The sequence below is a fragment of the Salvia hispanica genome, chromosome 4, assembly GCF_029641045.1.
Source record: "Salvia hispanica isolate PSC_SH4W2 chromosome 4, Shi_PSC_v1, whole genome shotgun sequence".
In the NCBI taxonomy this organism is placed as follows: domain Eukaryota; kingdom Viridiplantae; phylum Streptophyta; class Magnoliopsida; order Lamiales; family Lamiaceae; genus Salvia; species Salvia hispanica.
In genome coordinates this window covers 31,229,532-31,248,468 of record NC_142695.1, presented here as the reverse complement: position 1 = coordinate 31,248,468, position 18,937 = coordinate 31,229,532, and the positions used below count along the sequence as shown (strand labels likewise).

Here is an 18,937-nt window from a genome sequence, read left to right as displayed (position 1 = left end):
ATTTTGGTAATAAGAAATATGAGATATCGCTATAAAAAAAAAAGTTGAATTTCCGACGGTGGCCAATCCCTCGGTAATTCTGATCAAATTTCGAACATAATTTCTGTAGTCTGCAGCTAAAAAACTTTTACCGACATGTAAAGTACTAACAGAATTTTTCGTTTGATGCGTGTTAATCCTTCTTTGTTTTGTTTTATGAAATCGATTCGATTATAATATTTTAGAAAATTTTATTGACTTTTTTAATTTTATAAAATTTATAAAAACCAAAGCTCGGTATATTTGTTTCCTCACTAGTTACAAGAATTGGGAGTTTGGTTATGGTAGGTGTGGGCGAAATTTTTATGTACTTTTCTTTTATTACTATTAAAATCATATTTTTAAAAATTGATTGGGCATATTAAAATAAAAATAATATAAGTAAGAATATCTATAATAAATCATTTAAGATACCATAGACATAGAAGTATTTATATTTGAGATGTTTTTCTTTTATTTTAGACATTTGTACTCTCTCCATTCCACATTAATAGAATGATCATTTTTTTAAGCATGATGATTAAGAAAAAATGTATAAAAGAATAAATAAATAGATAATAAAATAGGAGAGAGCATAAGCAGGGTTAAGGTGGGGTGCCCCTCAGCCATTTTAATTTCACCTACATTACATGTATGTATTGTTTATCAAATGATGGGGAAGTTGTTGGGGCTTGCACAAGGAAAATTACAAATTAAATAAATTTATAAAAAGACTCTATTTAGGTGATTATTACATGTATATACTGTTTATCAAATGATGGGGAGGCTGTTGGGGCTTGCACAAGGAAAATTGCAATTTAAATAAATTTATAAAAAGAATCTATTTAGATGATTATTACATGTATGTACTGTTTATCAAATGATGGGGAGACAGTTGTGGCTTGCACAAGGAAAATTGCAAATTAAATAAATTTATAAAAAGAATCTATTTAGGTGATTATTACATGTATTGTATATCAAATGATGGGGAGGCTGTTGGGGCTTGCACAAGAAAAATTGCAATTTAAATAAATTTATAAAAAGAATCTATTTAGATGATTATTACATGTATGTATTGTTTATCAAATGATGGGGAGGCAGTTGGGGCTTGCACAAGCAAAATTGCAAATTAAATAAATTTATAAAAGAATTTATTTAGGTGATTATTACATGTATGTATTGTTTATCAAATGATGGGGAGGCTGTTGGGGCTTGCACAAGGAAAATTGCAATTTAAATAAATTTATAAAGAGAATCTATTTAGGTGATTATTACATGTATGTATTGTTTATCAAATGATGGGGAGGCTGTTGGGGTTTGCACAAGGAAGAGCTTGGCGGCGCCTCCTCGTCTACCGCCGCCGGCTGCTCCGATCAGCGCCCTCCTCCCTTGTGCGTCGCCGGTGACTCGTTGCCTTCCCCTCCTCTCTCTACCTCATTAATCAAAAATTTCCCAAATTAAAATCCTAAATCGGAAGAGGAAAAATCGGCGGCTCCACCCTCTTCTTCCTCACGTTGCCTCGCCGGACTCCGCCGGCGCATACTCCCCTGCAACTCGACACTCGACGCCGCTGAGCGTTTCCCGGTGAGGCAGCGCCGCCTCCTTCACGGCTGCATCCGTCATCGCCGTCTAAGGCTCGGGGGAAACGACGGCTGCTGCGCGGCGAGGCTCGAGGCGCCGCCGCTTCGCGCTACTGCTCCTGCGGCGCCGTCGCCCCGGTCGACTACCCGGAGTTCTGCCGTTGACTGACCATACCAGACAGCTTGCCTTTCTAAGGCTAAGTTCTTTAGCCTCTCTCTTTTTTTTTTGTTCATCTCCTATGATTTAGGTGTGGAAAGGAAGTAGATATTCTCAAAACTATGCCTCTGATTTTAAAGATTTATTCTTGTTGGGTTTATTCACAGGGGTAAAAGCAGCAGCCTGTTGTTTTTCTTCTTCTGTTATGCAGGAAAGCTCTAATCTTCTTATCTTAAACATGAAATCAATGAAAGGCAAGGAGTGTGCTAGTGCTTTACCGATTCTATTTAGGATTTAGTATGCTATTTAAGATTTCTATGTTGAGGTGCTCTGTTCTCGCTTGTATTTGTTCTTCTTACTGATTCCGAGTTGTGGATTTGTAAGTGACCTCTTTGTGCTTAAGCATGGTTGTGTGGTGATTTTCTACATGGATGAAAAAGGAGTCATAAGGGAAGTTGTGTGTTACCTCTTATGATAGTGAAGAAAATGGGGCTGCCCTTGTTGTTACTCTCGGTTATGTGCCACTCTTTACTCTCTATCTTGCTGAAAATTTGATGGTATGCAGAAGGAAGTTGAATGTGTTGTGGAGGGGATTTTATAGATTGGTTGTGGTGTACTATGGGGGAATTAAATGGGGCTGATCTCTCTTGTCTTCATATCACAACATATCTCTCTTTTTCTGATCATGCAGCCCCTTTGTCTTAATGTAGTTTGTTGGCTAGTTTGGGTACTTGGTACTTGGTGAATAAATCCCATTGTTTGATTGTGGCTAGGTATAACAGGTGCTGCATTAGTGAAGGGCTTTGCAGGCTGGACTTGCCCCCTTTTTGGGTAAGTCCTTGGTCTTCATAGGAAAAGAAAGGTTGTTTCTTCCCCTCTATAAGTATTCCATTAATTACTCTTGTCCCATGGCCATTAAAACTTGTTTTTATCTTGCAGGTGAGAGAGGAATCTTAGCTCCCACCTAGCTGCACTTCGAGCGGGCCTGGATTTGATGTCTGGGCCGACGGGCTGCCCGAAACGGGCCCTAAATTGGGCCTGGAGAAAAGGCCCGAAATGCACTCCACATTTTATAATTTCCTTTCCTTGTTTTCTTTCTTTAAGGACTTTGATCCATGTAATCTATTTTATTAGTTGTTCATTTTATTGGACACGAAAATACCATTCAAAACACTTTATTTTTCCGAAGTGTATCTTTAGTCTGTTTTAACTCGCTCACTTACTTCTTTAGCTTTTACTTTGCAACTAAAAAGATTAAGTTTCATTAAAGGCTCGAGTTCCACTAAAACTTCACGAAAAGAGAGGACGTTACATTTCTAGTTCCACATTAATATATCGAAAGCAAACTAATGGTGCGGGTATTACATAAAAAGAATCTATTTAGGTGATTATTACATGTATGTATTGTTTATCAAATGATGGGGAGGCTGTTGGGGTTTGCACAAGGAAAATTGCAAATTAAATAAATTTATAAAAAGAATCTATTTAGGTGATTATGTGAATCGATTCAATTTCATGCTACAACATTTATAAACATGCTATTGCGCAATTAATCACATAATTTTATATTAAATTATGATATTGAATCTTACAATTGTGATTCTCCAAAGAATAGAAGTGACTTGCTACTTCTCCACGTGTAAACCTTGAAGCTTTATTGCAAAACCAAAGATCTTCTAACCTATGACCAACTCTAGATCTAAGTTCCTTGTGGGATGAATCTATTGGCAATTATAAGGATCTTTAAGGAGAAGACAAGAAAAACCAATTGCACACACTTTGCAATTTTTGAATTCTCCTGTTATTGAGGAGCTCAAAAGCTGCCTCTTTTCTCTTCTTTTCCGCACTTTTGCTTTCGCCCTCTAGAATGATGTGATCTTCGGTTTCCGGCGAAATCTACACACCACCTGGCTCAAAAAGGGTCGTTAGTTTGCAGATTTCAGTGCAGTTTTGCTATAAAACACATGCATGAAACAGGATTGGGAGGCAAAAAAATACGCTCTCTGTCAAAAAAATTGTCTCATTTTTGCATGGCAAGAGTTTTAATGAGAAATTCGTAAAGAGAAATGAGGAGAAAAAGTAGGTAAAGTAAGAGAGATAATGAAATTATGAGAGAGGGAAGATAAAGTGGGAAAAGTATGGGAGAGAAACTTTCTATTTTTAAGAATGAGACTATTTTTTGTAGACATCCCAAAAATAGTAAAATGAGACTATTTTCATGGACGAGGGAGTATTATTAATCAAAATATTATTCATATTTTAATTCACCGATGAAATTTATAAGAGAAATAATAATTGACTGAAACTACATAATTTAAAAATTCAAATTATTAAAATATTATACTAATATATTTACTAATGTAAATAGTTAGACTTTTTAAAATAAATACAACCTATAATATATGTAAAATAAAAGTTTCAATTTATTAAAGTATTTTAAGGGTTTATTTTGGTAATACGAAATATGAGATATCACTATAAAAAAAAAGTTGAATTTCCGACGGTGGCCAATCCCTCGGTAATTCTGATCAAATTTCGAACATAATTTCTGTAGTCTGCAGCTAAAAAACTTTTACCAACATGTAAAGTACTAACAGAAATTTTTCGTTTGATGCGTGTTAATCCTTCTTTGTTTTGTTTTATGAAATCGATTCGATTATAATATTTTAGAAAATTTTATTGACTTTTTTAATTTTATAAAATTTATAAAACCCAAAGCTCGGTATATTCCTCACTAGTTACAAGAATTGGGAGTTTGGTTATGGTAGGTGTGGGCGAAATTTTTATGTACTTTTCTTTTATTACTATTAAAATCATATTTTAAAAAATTGATTGGGCATATTAAAATAAAAATAATATAAGTAAGAATATCTATAATAACTCATTTAAGATACCATAGACATAGAAGTATTTATATTTGAGATGTTTTTCTTTTATTTTAGACATTTGTAATCTCTCCATTCCACATTAATAGAATGATCATTTTTTTAAGCATGATGATTAAGAAAAAATGTATAAAAGAATAAATAAATAGATAATAAAATAGGAGAGAGCATAAGCAGGGTTAAGGTGGGGTGCCCCTCAGCCATTTTAATTTCACCTACATTACATGTATGTATTGTTTATCAAATGATGGGGAAGTTGTTGGGGCTTGCACAAGGAAAATTACAAATTAAATAAATTTATAAAAAGACTCTATTTAGGTGATTATTACATGTATATATTGTTTATCAAATGATGGGGATGCTGTTGGGGCTTGCACAAGGAAAATTGCAATTTAAATAAATTTATAAAAAGAATCTATTTAGATGATCATTACATGTATGTACTGTTTATCAAATGATGGGGAGGCAGTTGTGGCTTGCACAAGGAAAATTGTAAATTAAATAAATTTATAAAAAGAATCTATTTAGGTGATTATTACATGTATTGTTTATCAAATGATGGGGAGGCTGTTGGGGCTTGCACAAGAAAAATTGCAATTTAAATAAATTTATAAAAAGAATCTATTTAGATGATTATTACATGTATGTATTGTTTATCAAATGATGGGGAGGCAGTTGGGGCTTGCACAAGGAAAATTGCAAATTAAATAAATTTATAAAAGAATTTATTTAGGTGATTATTACATGTATGTATTGTTTATCAAATGATGGGGAGGCTGTTGGGGCTTGCACAAGGAAAATTGCAATTTAAATAAATTTATAAAAAGAATCTATTTAGGTGATTATTACATGTATGTATTGTTTATCAAATGATGGGGAGGCTGTTGGGGTTTGCACAAGGAAAATTGCAAATTAAATAAATTTATAAAAAGAATCTATTTAGGTGATTATGTGAATCGATTCAATTTCATGCTACAACATTTATAAACATGCTATTGCGCAATTAATCACATAATTTTATATTAAATTATGATATTGAATCTTACAATTGTGATTCTCCAAAGAATAGAAGTGACTTGCTACTTCTCCACGTGTAAACCTTGAAGCTTTATTGCAAAACCAAAGATCTTCTAACCTATGACCAACTCTAGATCTAAGTTCCTTGTGGGATGAATCTATTGGCAATTATAAGGATCTTTAAGGAGAAGACAAGAAAAACCAATTGCACACACTTTGCAATTTTTGAATTCTCCTGTTATTGAGGAGCTCAAAAGCTGCCTCTTTTCTCTTCTTTTCCGCACTTTTGCTTTCGCCCTCTAGAATGATGTGATCTTCGGTTTCCGGCGAAATCTACACACCACCTGGCTCAAAAAGGGTCGTTAGTTTGCAGATTTCAGTGCAGTTTTGCTATAAAACACATGCATGAAACAGGATTGGGAGGCAAAAAAATACGCTCTCTGTCAAAAAAATTGTCTCATTTTTGCATGGCAAGAGTTTTAATGAGAAATTCGTAAAGAGAAATGAGGAGAAAAAGTAGGTAAAGTAAGAGAGATAATGAAATTATGAGAGAGGGAAGATAAAGTGGGAAAAGTATGGGAGAGAAACTTTCTATTTTTAAGAATGAGACTATTTTTTGTAGACATCCCAAAAATAGTAAAATGAGACTATTTTCATGGACGAGGGAGTATTATTAATCAAAATATTATTCATATTTTAATTCACCGATGAAATTTATAAGAGAAATAATAATTGACTGAAACTACATAATTTAAAAATTCAAATTATTAAAATATTATACTAATATATTTACTAATGTAAATAGTTAGACTTTTTAAAATAAATACAACCTATAATATATGTAAAATAAAAGTTTCAATTTATTAAAGTATTTTAAGGGTTTATTTTGGTAATACGAAATATGAGATATCACTATAAAAAAAAAGTTGAATTTCCGACGGTGGCCAATCCCTCGGTAATTCTGATCAAATTTCGAACATAATTTCTGTAGTCTGCAGCTAAAAAACTTTTACCAACATGTAAAGTACTAACAGAAATTTTTCGTTTGATGCGTGTTAATCCTTCTTTGTTTTGTTTTATGAAATCGATTCGATTATAATATTTTAGAAAATTTTATTGACTTTTTTAATTTTATAAAATTTATAAAACCCAAAGCTCGGTATATTCCTCACTAGTTACAAGAATTGGGAGTTTGGTTATGGTAGGTGTGGGCGAAATTTTTATGTACTTTTCTTTTATTACTATTAAAATCATATTTTAAAAAATTGATTGGGCATATTAAAATAAAAATAATATAAGTAAGAATATCTATAATAACTCATTTAAGATACCATAGACATAGAAGTATTTATATTTGAGATGTTTTTCTTTTATTTTAGACATTTGTAATCTCTCCATTCCACATTAATAGAATGATCATTTTTTTAAGCATGATGATTAAGAAAAAATGTATAAAAGAATAAATAAATAGATAATAAAATAGGAGAGAGCATAAGCAGGGTTAAGGTGGGGTGCCCCTCAGCCATTTTAATTTCACCTACATTACATGTATGTATTGTTTATCAAATGATGGGGAAGTTGTTGGGGCTTGCACAAGGAAAATTACAAATTAAATAAATTTATAAAAAGACTCTATTTAGGTGATTATTACATGTATATATTGTTTATCAAATGATGGGGATGCTGTTGGGGCTTGCACAAGGAAAATTGCAATTTAAATAAATTTATAAAAAGAATCTATTTAGATGATCATTACATGTATGTACTGTTTATCAAATGATGGGGAGGCAGTTGTGGCTTGCACAAGGAAAATTGTAAATTAAATAAATTTATAAAAAGAATCTATTTAGGTGATTATTACATGTATTGTTTATCAAATGATGGGGAGGCTGTTGGGGCTTGCACAAGAAAAATTGCAATTTAAATAAATTTATAAAAAGAATCTATTTAGATGATTATTACATGTATGTATTGTTTATCAAATGATGGGGAGGCAGTTGGGGCTTGCACAAGGAAAATTGCAAATTAAATAAATTTATAAAAGAATTTATTTAGGTTATTATTACATGTATGTATTGTTTATCAAATGATGGGGAGGCTGTTGGGGCTTGCACAAGGAAAATTGCAATTTAAATAAATTTATAAAAAGAATCTATTTAGGTGATTATTACATGTATGTATTGTTTATCAAATGATGGGGAGGCTGTTGGGGTTTGCACAAGGAAAATTGCAAATTAAATAAATTTATAAAAAGAAACTATTTAGGTGATTATGTGGATCGATTCAATTTCATGCTACAACATTTATAAACATGCTATTGCGCAATTAATCACATAATTTTATATTAAATTATGATATTGAATCTTACAATTGTGATTCTCCAAAGAATAGAAGTGACTTGCTACTTCTCCACGTGTAAACCTTGAAGCTTTATTGCAAAACCAAAGATCTTCTAACCTATGACCAACTCTAGATCTAAGTTCCTTGTGGGATGAATCTATTGGCAATTATAAGGATCTTTAAGGAGAAGACAAGAAAAACCAATTGCACACACTTTGCAATTTTTGAATTCTCCTGTTAGTGAGGAGCTCAAAAGCTGCCTCTTTTCTCTTCTTTTCCGCACTTTGCTTTCGCCCTCTAGAATGATGTGATCTTCGGTTTCCGGCGAAATCTACACACACCTGGCTCAAAAAGGGTCGTTAGTTTGCTGATTTCAGTGCAGTTTTGCTATAAAACACATGCATGAAACAGGATTGGGAGGCAAAAAAATACGCTCTCTGTCAAAAAAATTGTCTCATTTTTGCATGGCAAGAGTTTTAATGAGAAATTCGTAAAGAGAAATGAGGAGAAAAAGTAGGTAAAGTAAGAGAGATAATGAAATTATGAGAGAGGGAAGATAAAGTGGGAAAAGTATGGGAGAGAAACTTTCTATTTTTAAGAATGAGACTATTTTTTGTAGACATCCCAAAAATAGTAAAGTGAGACTATTTTCATGGACGAGGGAGTATTATTAATCAAAATATTATTCATATTTTAATTCACCGATGAAATTTATAAGAGAAATAATAATTGACTGAAACTACATAATTTAAAAATTCAAATTATTAAAATATTATACTAATATATTTACTAATGTAAATAGTTAGACTTTTTAAAATAAATACAACTTATAATATATGTAAAATAAAAGTTTCAATTTATTAAAGTATTTTAAGGGTTTATTTTGGTAATAAGAAATATGAGATATCACTATAAAAAAAAAGTTGAATTTCCCACGGTGGCCAATCCCTCGGTAATTCAGATCAAATTTCGAACATAATTTCTGTAGTCTGCAGCTAAAAAACTTTTACCGACATGTAAAGTACTAACAGAAATTTTTCGTTTGATGCGTGTTAATCGTTCTTTGTTTTGTTTTATGAAATCGATTCGATTATAATATTTTAGAAAATTTTATTGACTTTTTTAATTTTATAAAATTTATAAAAACCAAAGCTCGTTATATTTGTTTCCTCACTAGTTACAAGAATTGGGAGTTTGGTTATGGTAGGTGTGGGCGAAATTTTTATGTACTTTTCTTTTATTACTATTAAAATCATATTTTTAAAAATTGATTGGGCATATTAAAATAAAAATAATATAAGTAAGAATATCTATAATAAATCATTTAAGATACCATAGACATAGAAGTATTTATATTTGAGATGTTTTTCTTTTATTTTAGACATTTGTACTCTCTCCATTCCACATTAATTGAATGATCATTTTTTTAAGCATGATGATTAAGAAAAAATGTATAAAAGAATAAATAAATAGATAATAAAATAGGAGAGAGCATAAGCAGGGTTAAGGTGGGGTGCCCCTCAGCCATTTTAATTTCACCTACATTACATGTATGTATTGTTTATCAAATGATGGGGAAGTTGTTGGGGCTTGCACAAGGAAAATTACAAATTAAATAAATTTATAAAAAGACTCTATTTAGGTGATTATTACATGTATATACTGTTTATCAAATGATGGGGAGGCTGTTGGGGCTTGCACAAGGAAAATTGCAATTTAAATAAATTTATAAAAAGAATCTATTTAGATGATTATTACATGTATGTACTGTTTATCAAATGATGGGGAGGCAGTTGTGGCTTGCACAAGGAAAATTGCAAATTAAATAAATTTATAAAAAGAATCTATTTAGGTGATTATTACATGTATTGTATATCAAATGATGGGGAGGCTGTTGGGGCTTGCACAAGAAAAATTGCAATTTAAATAAATTTATAAAAAGAATCTATTTAGATGATTATTACATGTATGTATTGTTTATCAAATGATGGGGAGGCAGTTGGGGCTTGCACAAGGAAAATTGCAAATTAAATAAATTTATAAAAGAATTTATTTAGGTGATTATTACATGTATGTATTGTTTATCAAATGATGGGGAGGCTGTTGGGGCTTGCACAAGGAAAATTGCAATTTAAATAAATTTATAAAAAGAATTTATTTAGGTGATTATTACATGTATGTATTGTTTATCAAATGATGGGGAGGCTGTTGGGGCTTGCACAAGGAAAATTGCAATTTAAATAAATTTATAAAAAGAATCTATTTAGGTGATTATTACATGTATGTATTGTTTATCAAATGATGGGGAGGCTGTTGGGGTTTGCACAAGGAAAATTGCAAATTAAATAAATTTATAAAAAGAATCTATTTAGGTGATTATGTGGATCGATTCAATTTCATGCTACAACATTTGTAAACATGCTATTGCGCAATTACTCACATAATTTTTATTAAATTATGATATTGAATCTTACAATTGTGATTCTCCAAAGAATAATAGAAGTGACTTGCTACTTCTCCACGTGTAAACCTTGAAGCTTTATTGCAAAACCAAAGATCTTCTAACCTATGACCAACTCTAGATCTAAGTTCCTTGTAGGATGAATCTATTGGCAATTATAAGGATCTTTAAGGAGAAGACAAGAAAAACCAATTGCACACACTTTGCAATTTTTGAATTCTCCTGTTAGTGAGGAGCTCAAAATTCTTGCAAGTTTGGAGGCTAGATTTAGGTTTAGTGTGATGTAAAATATCACACCTCCTTCATCCATATTTATACCAGATCTGTGGGGCTTGGATTGAGCTTCCCCATTTGGACCTTCTTTACTAATTAAATTATTTTCAAGCCCGCGTTTTCTAAGGATAGAAAACACAGTTGATCGCGACTAGGGGAGGATTAAAGAAGCAGGGAAGAAAGGGGAAAACAATAATACTCGACCATATCTCAAAATAAATGAAATAGATCGAATAAAAATCAGAGTATCATTTCAACCATCTACATCTCAAAACGAATATTATCTCAACAATACTTGAACTCAAAAGAAATACTGCTTAGCGGAAGCATTCGAGAGTAGAATAATGTCATGTATGAAGACACAACATCTTCCGAACATTTGAAAAACATCTTCTTCACTTTTATGCTCAACACCCACTGATAGTTCCAGGTTCTTTCCCTAGTTTACGTATGTAATTTGGAGTGTATCCAACTGATTAGGAAGAGATTCCCGACCCAGTTGAGTCGTTGGTACGACAATCGGGACCTGACTTCAAACAAGTTTCCTCAACCCACTTCTACTAATTAGTATAATGGAGGTAAGGGTCGAATCCCACGAGGATGGACATGTTTTGATAACTGCGGTGACTTTCCTGGGTGTTTTGGTTAGCTACCACGCTTGGGTTGAGATTTTACCTAGGCGAGAAATAAAGGTGGTACTCTACTGACTAGTAGGTGTGAAAATAACAGGCATGTGGTGGTGTTCGTGAAAATAGGGGACAAGGTGTCTCAGAGGCATATGGAAAGTAGACAGTTACTAAAAGAGGAAAATTAGACAACAAGGTATATCTGGTGGCTGGGGCTCTCTGACAGGTCTGGATAGTACAACTGAAAAGTAGGGAACAAAAGCAAAAGTAACTTAAAAGTAAAAGTGGTCCAAACTAAAGTTGATTTTGACGTTTGCTTCTTCACCAAGTATTGACAAAAATCATATGAACACAAACACCATAACTAAACTTCAGATTCATAAATTCAAACTCAAGATCCATCGATTAAAATGTTCAAACATAAATTAAACGGTGAAACTGCAACTTTACTTTTACTGACTGACATGCAAGGTGGTAATCACGGCGTAGAAAAGAAACTCATGCACGGAAATTTGACTAAACATAACTGCAACTTCAAATCAACAATTCCAGATAAAAAAGCACTCAGAAATTAAAAGCAATAACTAGATCTAACTTTGCTAGGCAGAATGAAGCAAATTCGAACCAAAGTGACATGCGAAATAGAAACTTCATAACGCAAACGTTGGAAAATAACAAAGTACTTCAAAAGGCAACAACGATGAGTGTTTGCAACAAACCAACGATGAAAGCAAGTAACGATTAAACTAGAAAGCAAAGTAACGATTGTTTTGCCACTCCGGGCGATGATGCTGCTATACTACTACGATAACTGGCTGGAACGACGGACTGATGACTTCTCCGGCAGACTCTTGGACGTCAAGTAACAATGGCTGTGGCGAGGAACGAGAGATTGGATAATGCTGAAGGAACTGATCTTCTAGAGAGAATTCTAACTAAGTGTGGTGGCTGGACTCTAAAGGCGAACTCCTTCTCTCTCTCCAAGTGGCTTCTTTTATAGGGAAGCTTGCCCTTGCTTTTAGGGTAGACTTCCTTCAAGTTTTGACTTTTATGCCCTTGTTAATGATCATCCCAGCTATCCTTCTTCTCCATCTCGAGCCTATTCTCTGGCATGCATCCTGGTCAGTATTGCACCCTTCTAGCGCCCTTTTCACTTGCGTCACCTGAATCGTTTCCTACTGACTTGGATCCTTTAATCCTGCACACTTGAGCAACTGTTTTGCAGATAATGCATGCATTTCACGACATACTGACCATTAACCAAGGCTTAGAATACGACTTATCACCCACCGCGCTCGTCACAGCTCAACCTGCACATTTTTAAATGAAATGCAGAGCTGAGTACTTGATGCACTCAGTGGACTCATACCGAAAATATTTTATAAAAAGTATTTATCATGCCACCATTGAGTGAACTCGGGGTTTTAACTATGAAAAAAAAATACACAAGACACTAAAATCATTTTCATCGTAAAAGTCGGTTGATCAACCATTTCCCATAGATGTCTACAATATCTGATCCATTGATGATAAGGAATGTGGCCACATTCCAAGTTACTAGACCGGCCGACCCAAAAGACGGCTCACGATCCCCATTGGTGTACACTAGCCTGAGTAGAGACTCACTCCCTAGTTAGACCCGAATTCGATTATCCATAGATGGCAAAAGCCACATCAGATAGGTTCCATAGATAAAACAAAACACGACGTGACAAATGTTCATATCATTTTCACATCAAAATTATACTTAGGGCATTGCCCTTATTTAAGAAGAAAGCGCACCTCGTTCATTTTCTCCTTTTCGATCTTACTTCGCTCGTGGAGAAAATCCTTCCTTGAGTCATGCTTCTCCTCTCTTTCACTTATAATTGGAGCAGCCCGAGTCTCTCTCGAAAATTCCAAATCAGAGAGCTTGTTGCTTCTCTCCCTCTTAATTTCCTTCGCAACCTGCTCGCTTCCCTTCTTCACGCCTCTCGGTCCTCTATCTCCCTTTCTCTTCTCCGTCCCTGCTCTAGTGCGGCGAGCTCGAAATCTCAGCTCTCCGCCTATCTTCTTCTCTCATACGCCGCTGCCTCACTCTTTTCTCTCTAACTCTCTAACTCTTCGGTCTCTGAAATTGATTTTGATCTATCGTGTGTGAGCCCGACGAAAGCATGGAGTATATAAAGATAGTTTCTGATTTTTAGGTGTCATGATAGATCATGCCAGATATTGTGGAACAGAAAAGGGAGTGGCATTTGACGATTAATTTCTTTTGGCTAATTAGGTTGTTGATTCAAGAAGAGCTCGTGGGTTTTTCTCAATAAGGAAAAAAGAATTGAGCTCAAAAAGAATAAGTGGGCTTCCTTAAGAAAAATCATTGGACTTGCAAAAGGAATAATTGTTTAAGCCCAATTAGTAAAATCATTCTTTCGACAAAAGAAATAAAGGCGTAAAATTTTCAGATGTACAACGACGTACTTTCGAGAACAAATAAAAAGGTAGAAAAAGTCGGGGTGTTACAATTATAACCCATAGTTGATCTTTTATGGGACGAAGGGAGTATTGTTGATCGTTTCAATTGCTGACGGTTCATGCCCAACTGGCAGTTTTTTACCTTTTGTAAATCACACTAGATCGACTTTGACCGGCCATTCCGGTCTGGTTTTTAAACAATCCTCCCTATTCCCAGTCTTCCCCTGCCTGTTGATCACTATATTCATTTCTATTTTTAATTATTTTGGTTTGGCCATTGCTATTCATTCCTCTGTTGATGACCTAATTGATTTATCTCATCTCAAGACAATTAGTATGGCAGCATCTGAGCATAAGATACGAGAAGGAATACTTTAGTCTTCTAATTAATCAACACTCAAGTAATTTCATTTATTCTATGAATTGAGTCGTTGGTTGTCTTTTTCTCTAATAAGAATGGTTAAGAAGTATACTTCAAATATTTAAATACGGAAAGGCTCTGAAACGAACGTGATTCACAAATGTAACGATCTCCTTGCTATAGGTCGTGTAAAGCCACCAAAATTCTTGGATATGAATACTCTTATCAAAAAAATGTGTTCAAATGCTCGGAGCACAAAGATAAAAGAACAGTATTCCTTCGTTCAATTCCCGATTAATTGACACCAATTTCCTTTTATTTATTTGTCCATAAATAATTGATAACCTTAAATTTTACTTTCTCCTCATCCTACAAGAATATGGACTCTTTCTTTTTTAATACGTCTCATAAGAATATGCATTTTTTAAATTTAGAAACTCTTTTCTCTCTAATAAAGTGTGATCCATTCATTCTCTACTAATATTTTAATTACTTTTTCTTTCTACTTCTCTCTTACTTTACTATTTATACCTTAAAATTCATGTCCAACCAGTGGCGGACGCAGGAAAAAAGTTTGACAGGGGCTTAACTAAAATTTTTCATACCCACTTTCGTCCATGAAAAATAGTCTCATTTTGTCATTTTGGGATATCCACTAGTCCCATTTGTGAAAATGGAAAGTTTCTTTCTCATATTTTTATCTACTTTTCTTTCTATATACTATCTCTTTTACTTTTTCTCTGTCCCACTTACTTTAATTCCTCATTAAAACCCGTGTTGTTCACAAATGAGACTATATTTTTTGTGCCATCATCTCTAATACTTTACTCATTTGATCTATTTTACTTTATTTTCTCTTACTTTATCCCAACTACCATAAGATACGGATGAAGTAAAAATTATAAAAAAGCATAAATATCTAATACTATATAAAATTAATTCTAACACAAGTTTAACAAAAAGAATAATATAATTCACGTTCTAGGTGTGTTTTAATTTGCTAAAGCAATAAATATCTAATACTCCATAAAAATGTTGATACTCATATTTTTAAAACATAGTTACACACTTACACTATTCACAATATTTGTAGAGCTAGAAGTTAAAACGTGCCACCATTTAAGTAGGAGGAATAGGGATTGACTTTTTCTAACTATTATTATTATATTCATTTAAGTTTAAAATATTTTATTTATTTCTATCTTCTTTCTCATCCTTACTCCTGTGCGGCCGTTGTTACATGAAGTTTTTTCAGTAATTTTATTTTTCAGCCCCTCCTTCTCACTAAATTATTTCCCATTAAACCCCCAAAAAGATAGTAGAAATTTATTATAAAAAAAAATAGTTTAGGGAGGGCTTAAGCCCCTCACCTCCTCCACCTGTGTCCGCCACTGTGTCCAACCAAAAGTTCATATTCCTGTGGGATGGATGGAGTATTCCTTTTGGTAATGGACCCCACATTCCACTAACTTATTATACTCATATTTTATTACCCGGTCCGTCCCCTATTATGTGTCCAAGTTTTGCATTTTGATCTGTCTCATAAACATTGTGTCACTTCATTTTTTCACTTTTATTAGTGGACCTAGTATTCCGCTAACTCATTTCACTCATATTTTATTATAAAACTAATATTACATCCGTCCAAAAAAGAGAAACAAACTATTTTACCATTTTGGGCTGTCCACCAAAATTAGACCATTTTGGAATGTGAAAAGTTTTAAACAGTTAAATACTATGTCTATTTTTGAGGTGCGGAGGTAGTATATAAAAAGTAAGACCCACGCTTGAATAACTTTTTAAACCACTTTCTATTACATTTTTAAAACTCAGACCGGGTCAAAGTGATACACTTATTGTGGGATAAAGAGAGTATAAAACTAACACTCCCTCTGTCCACAATAAAAGACTAGTTTTACCAAAATTAGACTAAGTCTAAAAATGAAAAGTTTTGAATAAATACTAACCCTACACATCATAACCCTTATTTTTGATGGGCGGAGGGAGTATATAATAGTAGAAATCACATTCCGCTAATTTTTTCAATTTATTTTCCACTATATTCTTACGAACCGAGTCAAACGGGCTCAATTCATCGTGGACGTAGGAAGTGCAGTTTTTATTCTTATAAATTAAACTAAACACACGTTATTATAGTACTAATATATAATCTATTAATAGCAAGAAAACAATTCTTTATAGAAGTTGTGAAATTCATCAGGTTCAAGGCAATTATAACTAGGATTGTGAATGAATCGAGCAATTCAGATCTTTGTTCGATAAAAGCTCATGAGCCTCGAAGTATTCCGAAAATAAAGCTATGGCTCTGCCCGATATAAATAAACCTTCAACTCGATTTAATTACGCCTGAACTTTAATAGGGTAAATGAATTATCAATCTTGGAATTATATAATAAAAAAATTAAGCTAATTGTGTTTTATGTAGGGCTATCGCCAAACAATACACTCACTTAGTTACTTTTACAGTTTTACCACTTGATGATTGTCCAAGCAACCTTTAACAATTAAATAAAAATAAACCATTTGTGATTTCCCTGATTTTTACCATAAATTTAAACTGCCCTCAAACCAGTTATGATATAGAAAATTAAACATGAGGAAACACTTAATCAAAACAACACATAAACACAAATACAATTAAAACTCGGGTGCAAAATTGCGAATGGTCACCAACCCCAAAGACTATTAATTTCTGAAAGAGTCTTGTTTCATATTTATATTTTGAAGCTTGAGTAGCAAGAAGACTAGATTCGATTTTTGTCCTATTATTCCAACTTGCTCCATTTTAATACGCGTGTTTAGTGTGGAGTAAATTATTAAATATATATATATAAAATATATACTATTCGTCTTTTTTTCTCCTTAATCCTAATAATTTGATTCGCCTACACAATAACACAACTAACTAGTGTCGCAGCATCTGAGGAAAAGTGTATATTAGTCTTTTAAATAATTAACACTCTAAGTGATTTCATTTATTTTTTGGGAGTGGGTTGGTTGTCATTTTCTGTAACAAGAATGGGTATTTAAGAACCAAATTTCAATTTAATTATGTATCAGCCACCATAGTCATGTATTATAAGAAACTATCAATGTCCCTGATCGATAACTTGTTTGCAAGAATGTCTCCGGAATTAAATTTGTAGTGCGTTTGGTTTATGAGATTCAACTCCATAACTCAATCCTAGATGGATAATCATGAGTTAATTCGTCACAGCTAACCCCCTATGACTAAAATAATCTCACAACTCAATCCTAGATTATATTTTGCTCTTATTTTATTTTGGAAACCAAACCCCACCAATATATATATATATATATATATATATGCAGTATACCAACTAAAATCCCGCTCCTAATGAATTAATTCCATGCCAAAAAACAGCACAATAACTAAACATAATTTTTTCAGATGGATAATTAAACACAAATTACCTAAATATAACCCTCCCATTATTGTATCAACTGTCGATGTCGTCCATCTAATATTGTTATTATATAAATACCAAACCAACCTAACACATTAATCATATTAGTATAAAATCTAATTACTGCCAATATATATATATATATAGCTATACCTCGTAAGGAATTAATCCAACGACCTAGTACGATGATGCCTGCCTTGAGAGTAATAGCAATGGTAACAATCTTCATCTCAATTTCTGGAATCCATGCCAGAAATATTCCAGGTAATATATTAATCTGATCATCTAAGGAGCAGTTTGATAGGACAGATGATTCATCTGTCTTGAGATTTAAAATAAAAATGATCTAAATTTGTGTTATATCATCTTTAGTTTATTTATCTATAAATTTTATGTTAAAGCGAAGAGTATTGTTTTAAGTTACGTTTCTTTTTAAAGCATGTAAATTAATAATACTGATCAAGTTAATTTTTTTTAAATTTTCTCAGCTGATCATCTGAGTATCAATGGAGTAACTTATAGTCAGATTTTAGGGTTTGTTGGCATTGTGAGAAAGGGCTCTTGTAAAGGGCTAGATGGCGATGGCTCCACAGAGTCAGGTATAGCGAATAATGTTTTCCGACCACCGTTACCGTCACCTCCACCACCTAGGCCACCTCCGGGTCCCCGTTCTAGTATATCGTCCCTGCTTCAAGAAATTACCTCTGCGTGAAGACCATATTTTCGAGTTTTAGTTTGTGTGATAATGTCTACCAAATTATATAAATAAGTTAATCAATGTTTCTATAATTTTATTTATAATGTACAAAACCAATAAAAAAAATGAGGTGTGATGTACAAAAGTTCAAATTCATGTTGGACTAGCTCGATCTCATATTTAAAAATGATAGTTTGATTGTGTATTATGTGAACTTTTATAGACTTGATATATAGTTTGATTCATGTTTATGTAATTTTATTTGTAATGTACAAAACCAATGAAATAAAGAGTAAGGGCTAGAAGTAGTCCTAAACATATGACAATTTTATGATTTTGGTCTAAAACATTATCTTTTCAATTATTCGTTCCGTACAAACGAAAAAGAGGCTATATTTAGTCCTTTTTGGAAAGGACCGTGAAAAGTGACAGTCAACATCAGTTTAGCAACATAATTATTTTTGAAAAATATTAAAATTCTAATCAAAACAATTAAAATGGCACTGGAGGAGGAATTAGCTAAAATTGTTATCGGATAATCTGTAGCAGAGAGTATCCGATGGGTCGCTTAAGGAGGAATTAGTAGAAATTAAATCAGAGAAGAAATCGAGCTCGTCGT

At 32.9% G+C, this 18,937-nt stretch overlaps 1 protein-coding gene across 1 annotated transcript; it reads left to right on the top strand.

Moving 5' to 3' along the window:
• The first annotated feature begins 17,763 nt into the window (after positions 1-17,763).
• Positions 17,764-18,574, top strand: LOC125191767 (uncharacterized). The gene is made up of 2 exons (XM_089069706.1): positions 17,764-17,885; positions 18,110-18,574. The coding sequence occupies exons 1-2, from the start codon at positions 17,807-17,809 to the stop codon at positions 18,331-18,333; spliced, it is 303 nt and encodes a 100-aa protein (XP_088925832.1). The 5' UTR covers positions 17,764-17,806; the 3' UTR covers positions 18,334-18,574.
• The last annotated feature ends 363 nt before the right edge of the window (positions 18,575-18,937 follow it).

Bases quoted from the DNA above. Each gene is read 5' to 3' on its own strand.
- LOC125191767 (XM_089069706.1), top strand. From the start codon at position 17,807: ATGATGCCTGCCTTGAGAGTAATAGCAATGGTAACAATCTTCATCTCA. The intron at 17,886-18,109 runs GTAATATATTAA...AAATTTTCTCAG, and splicing joins CCATGCCAGAAATATTCCAG to CTGATCATCTGAGTATCAAT.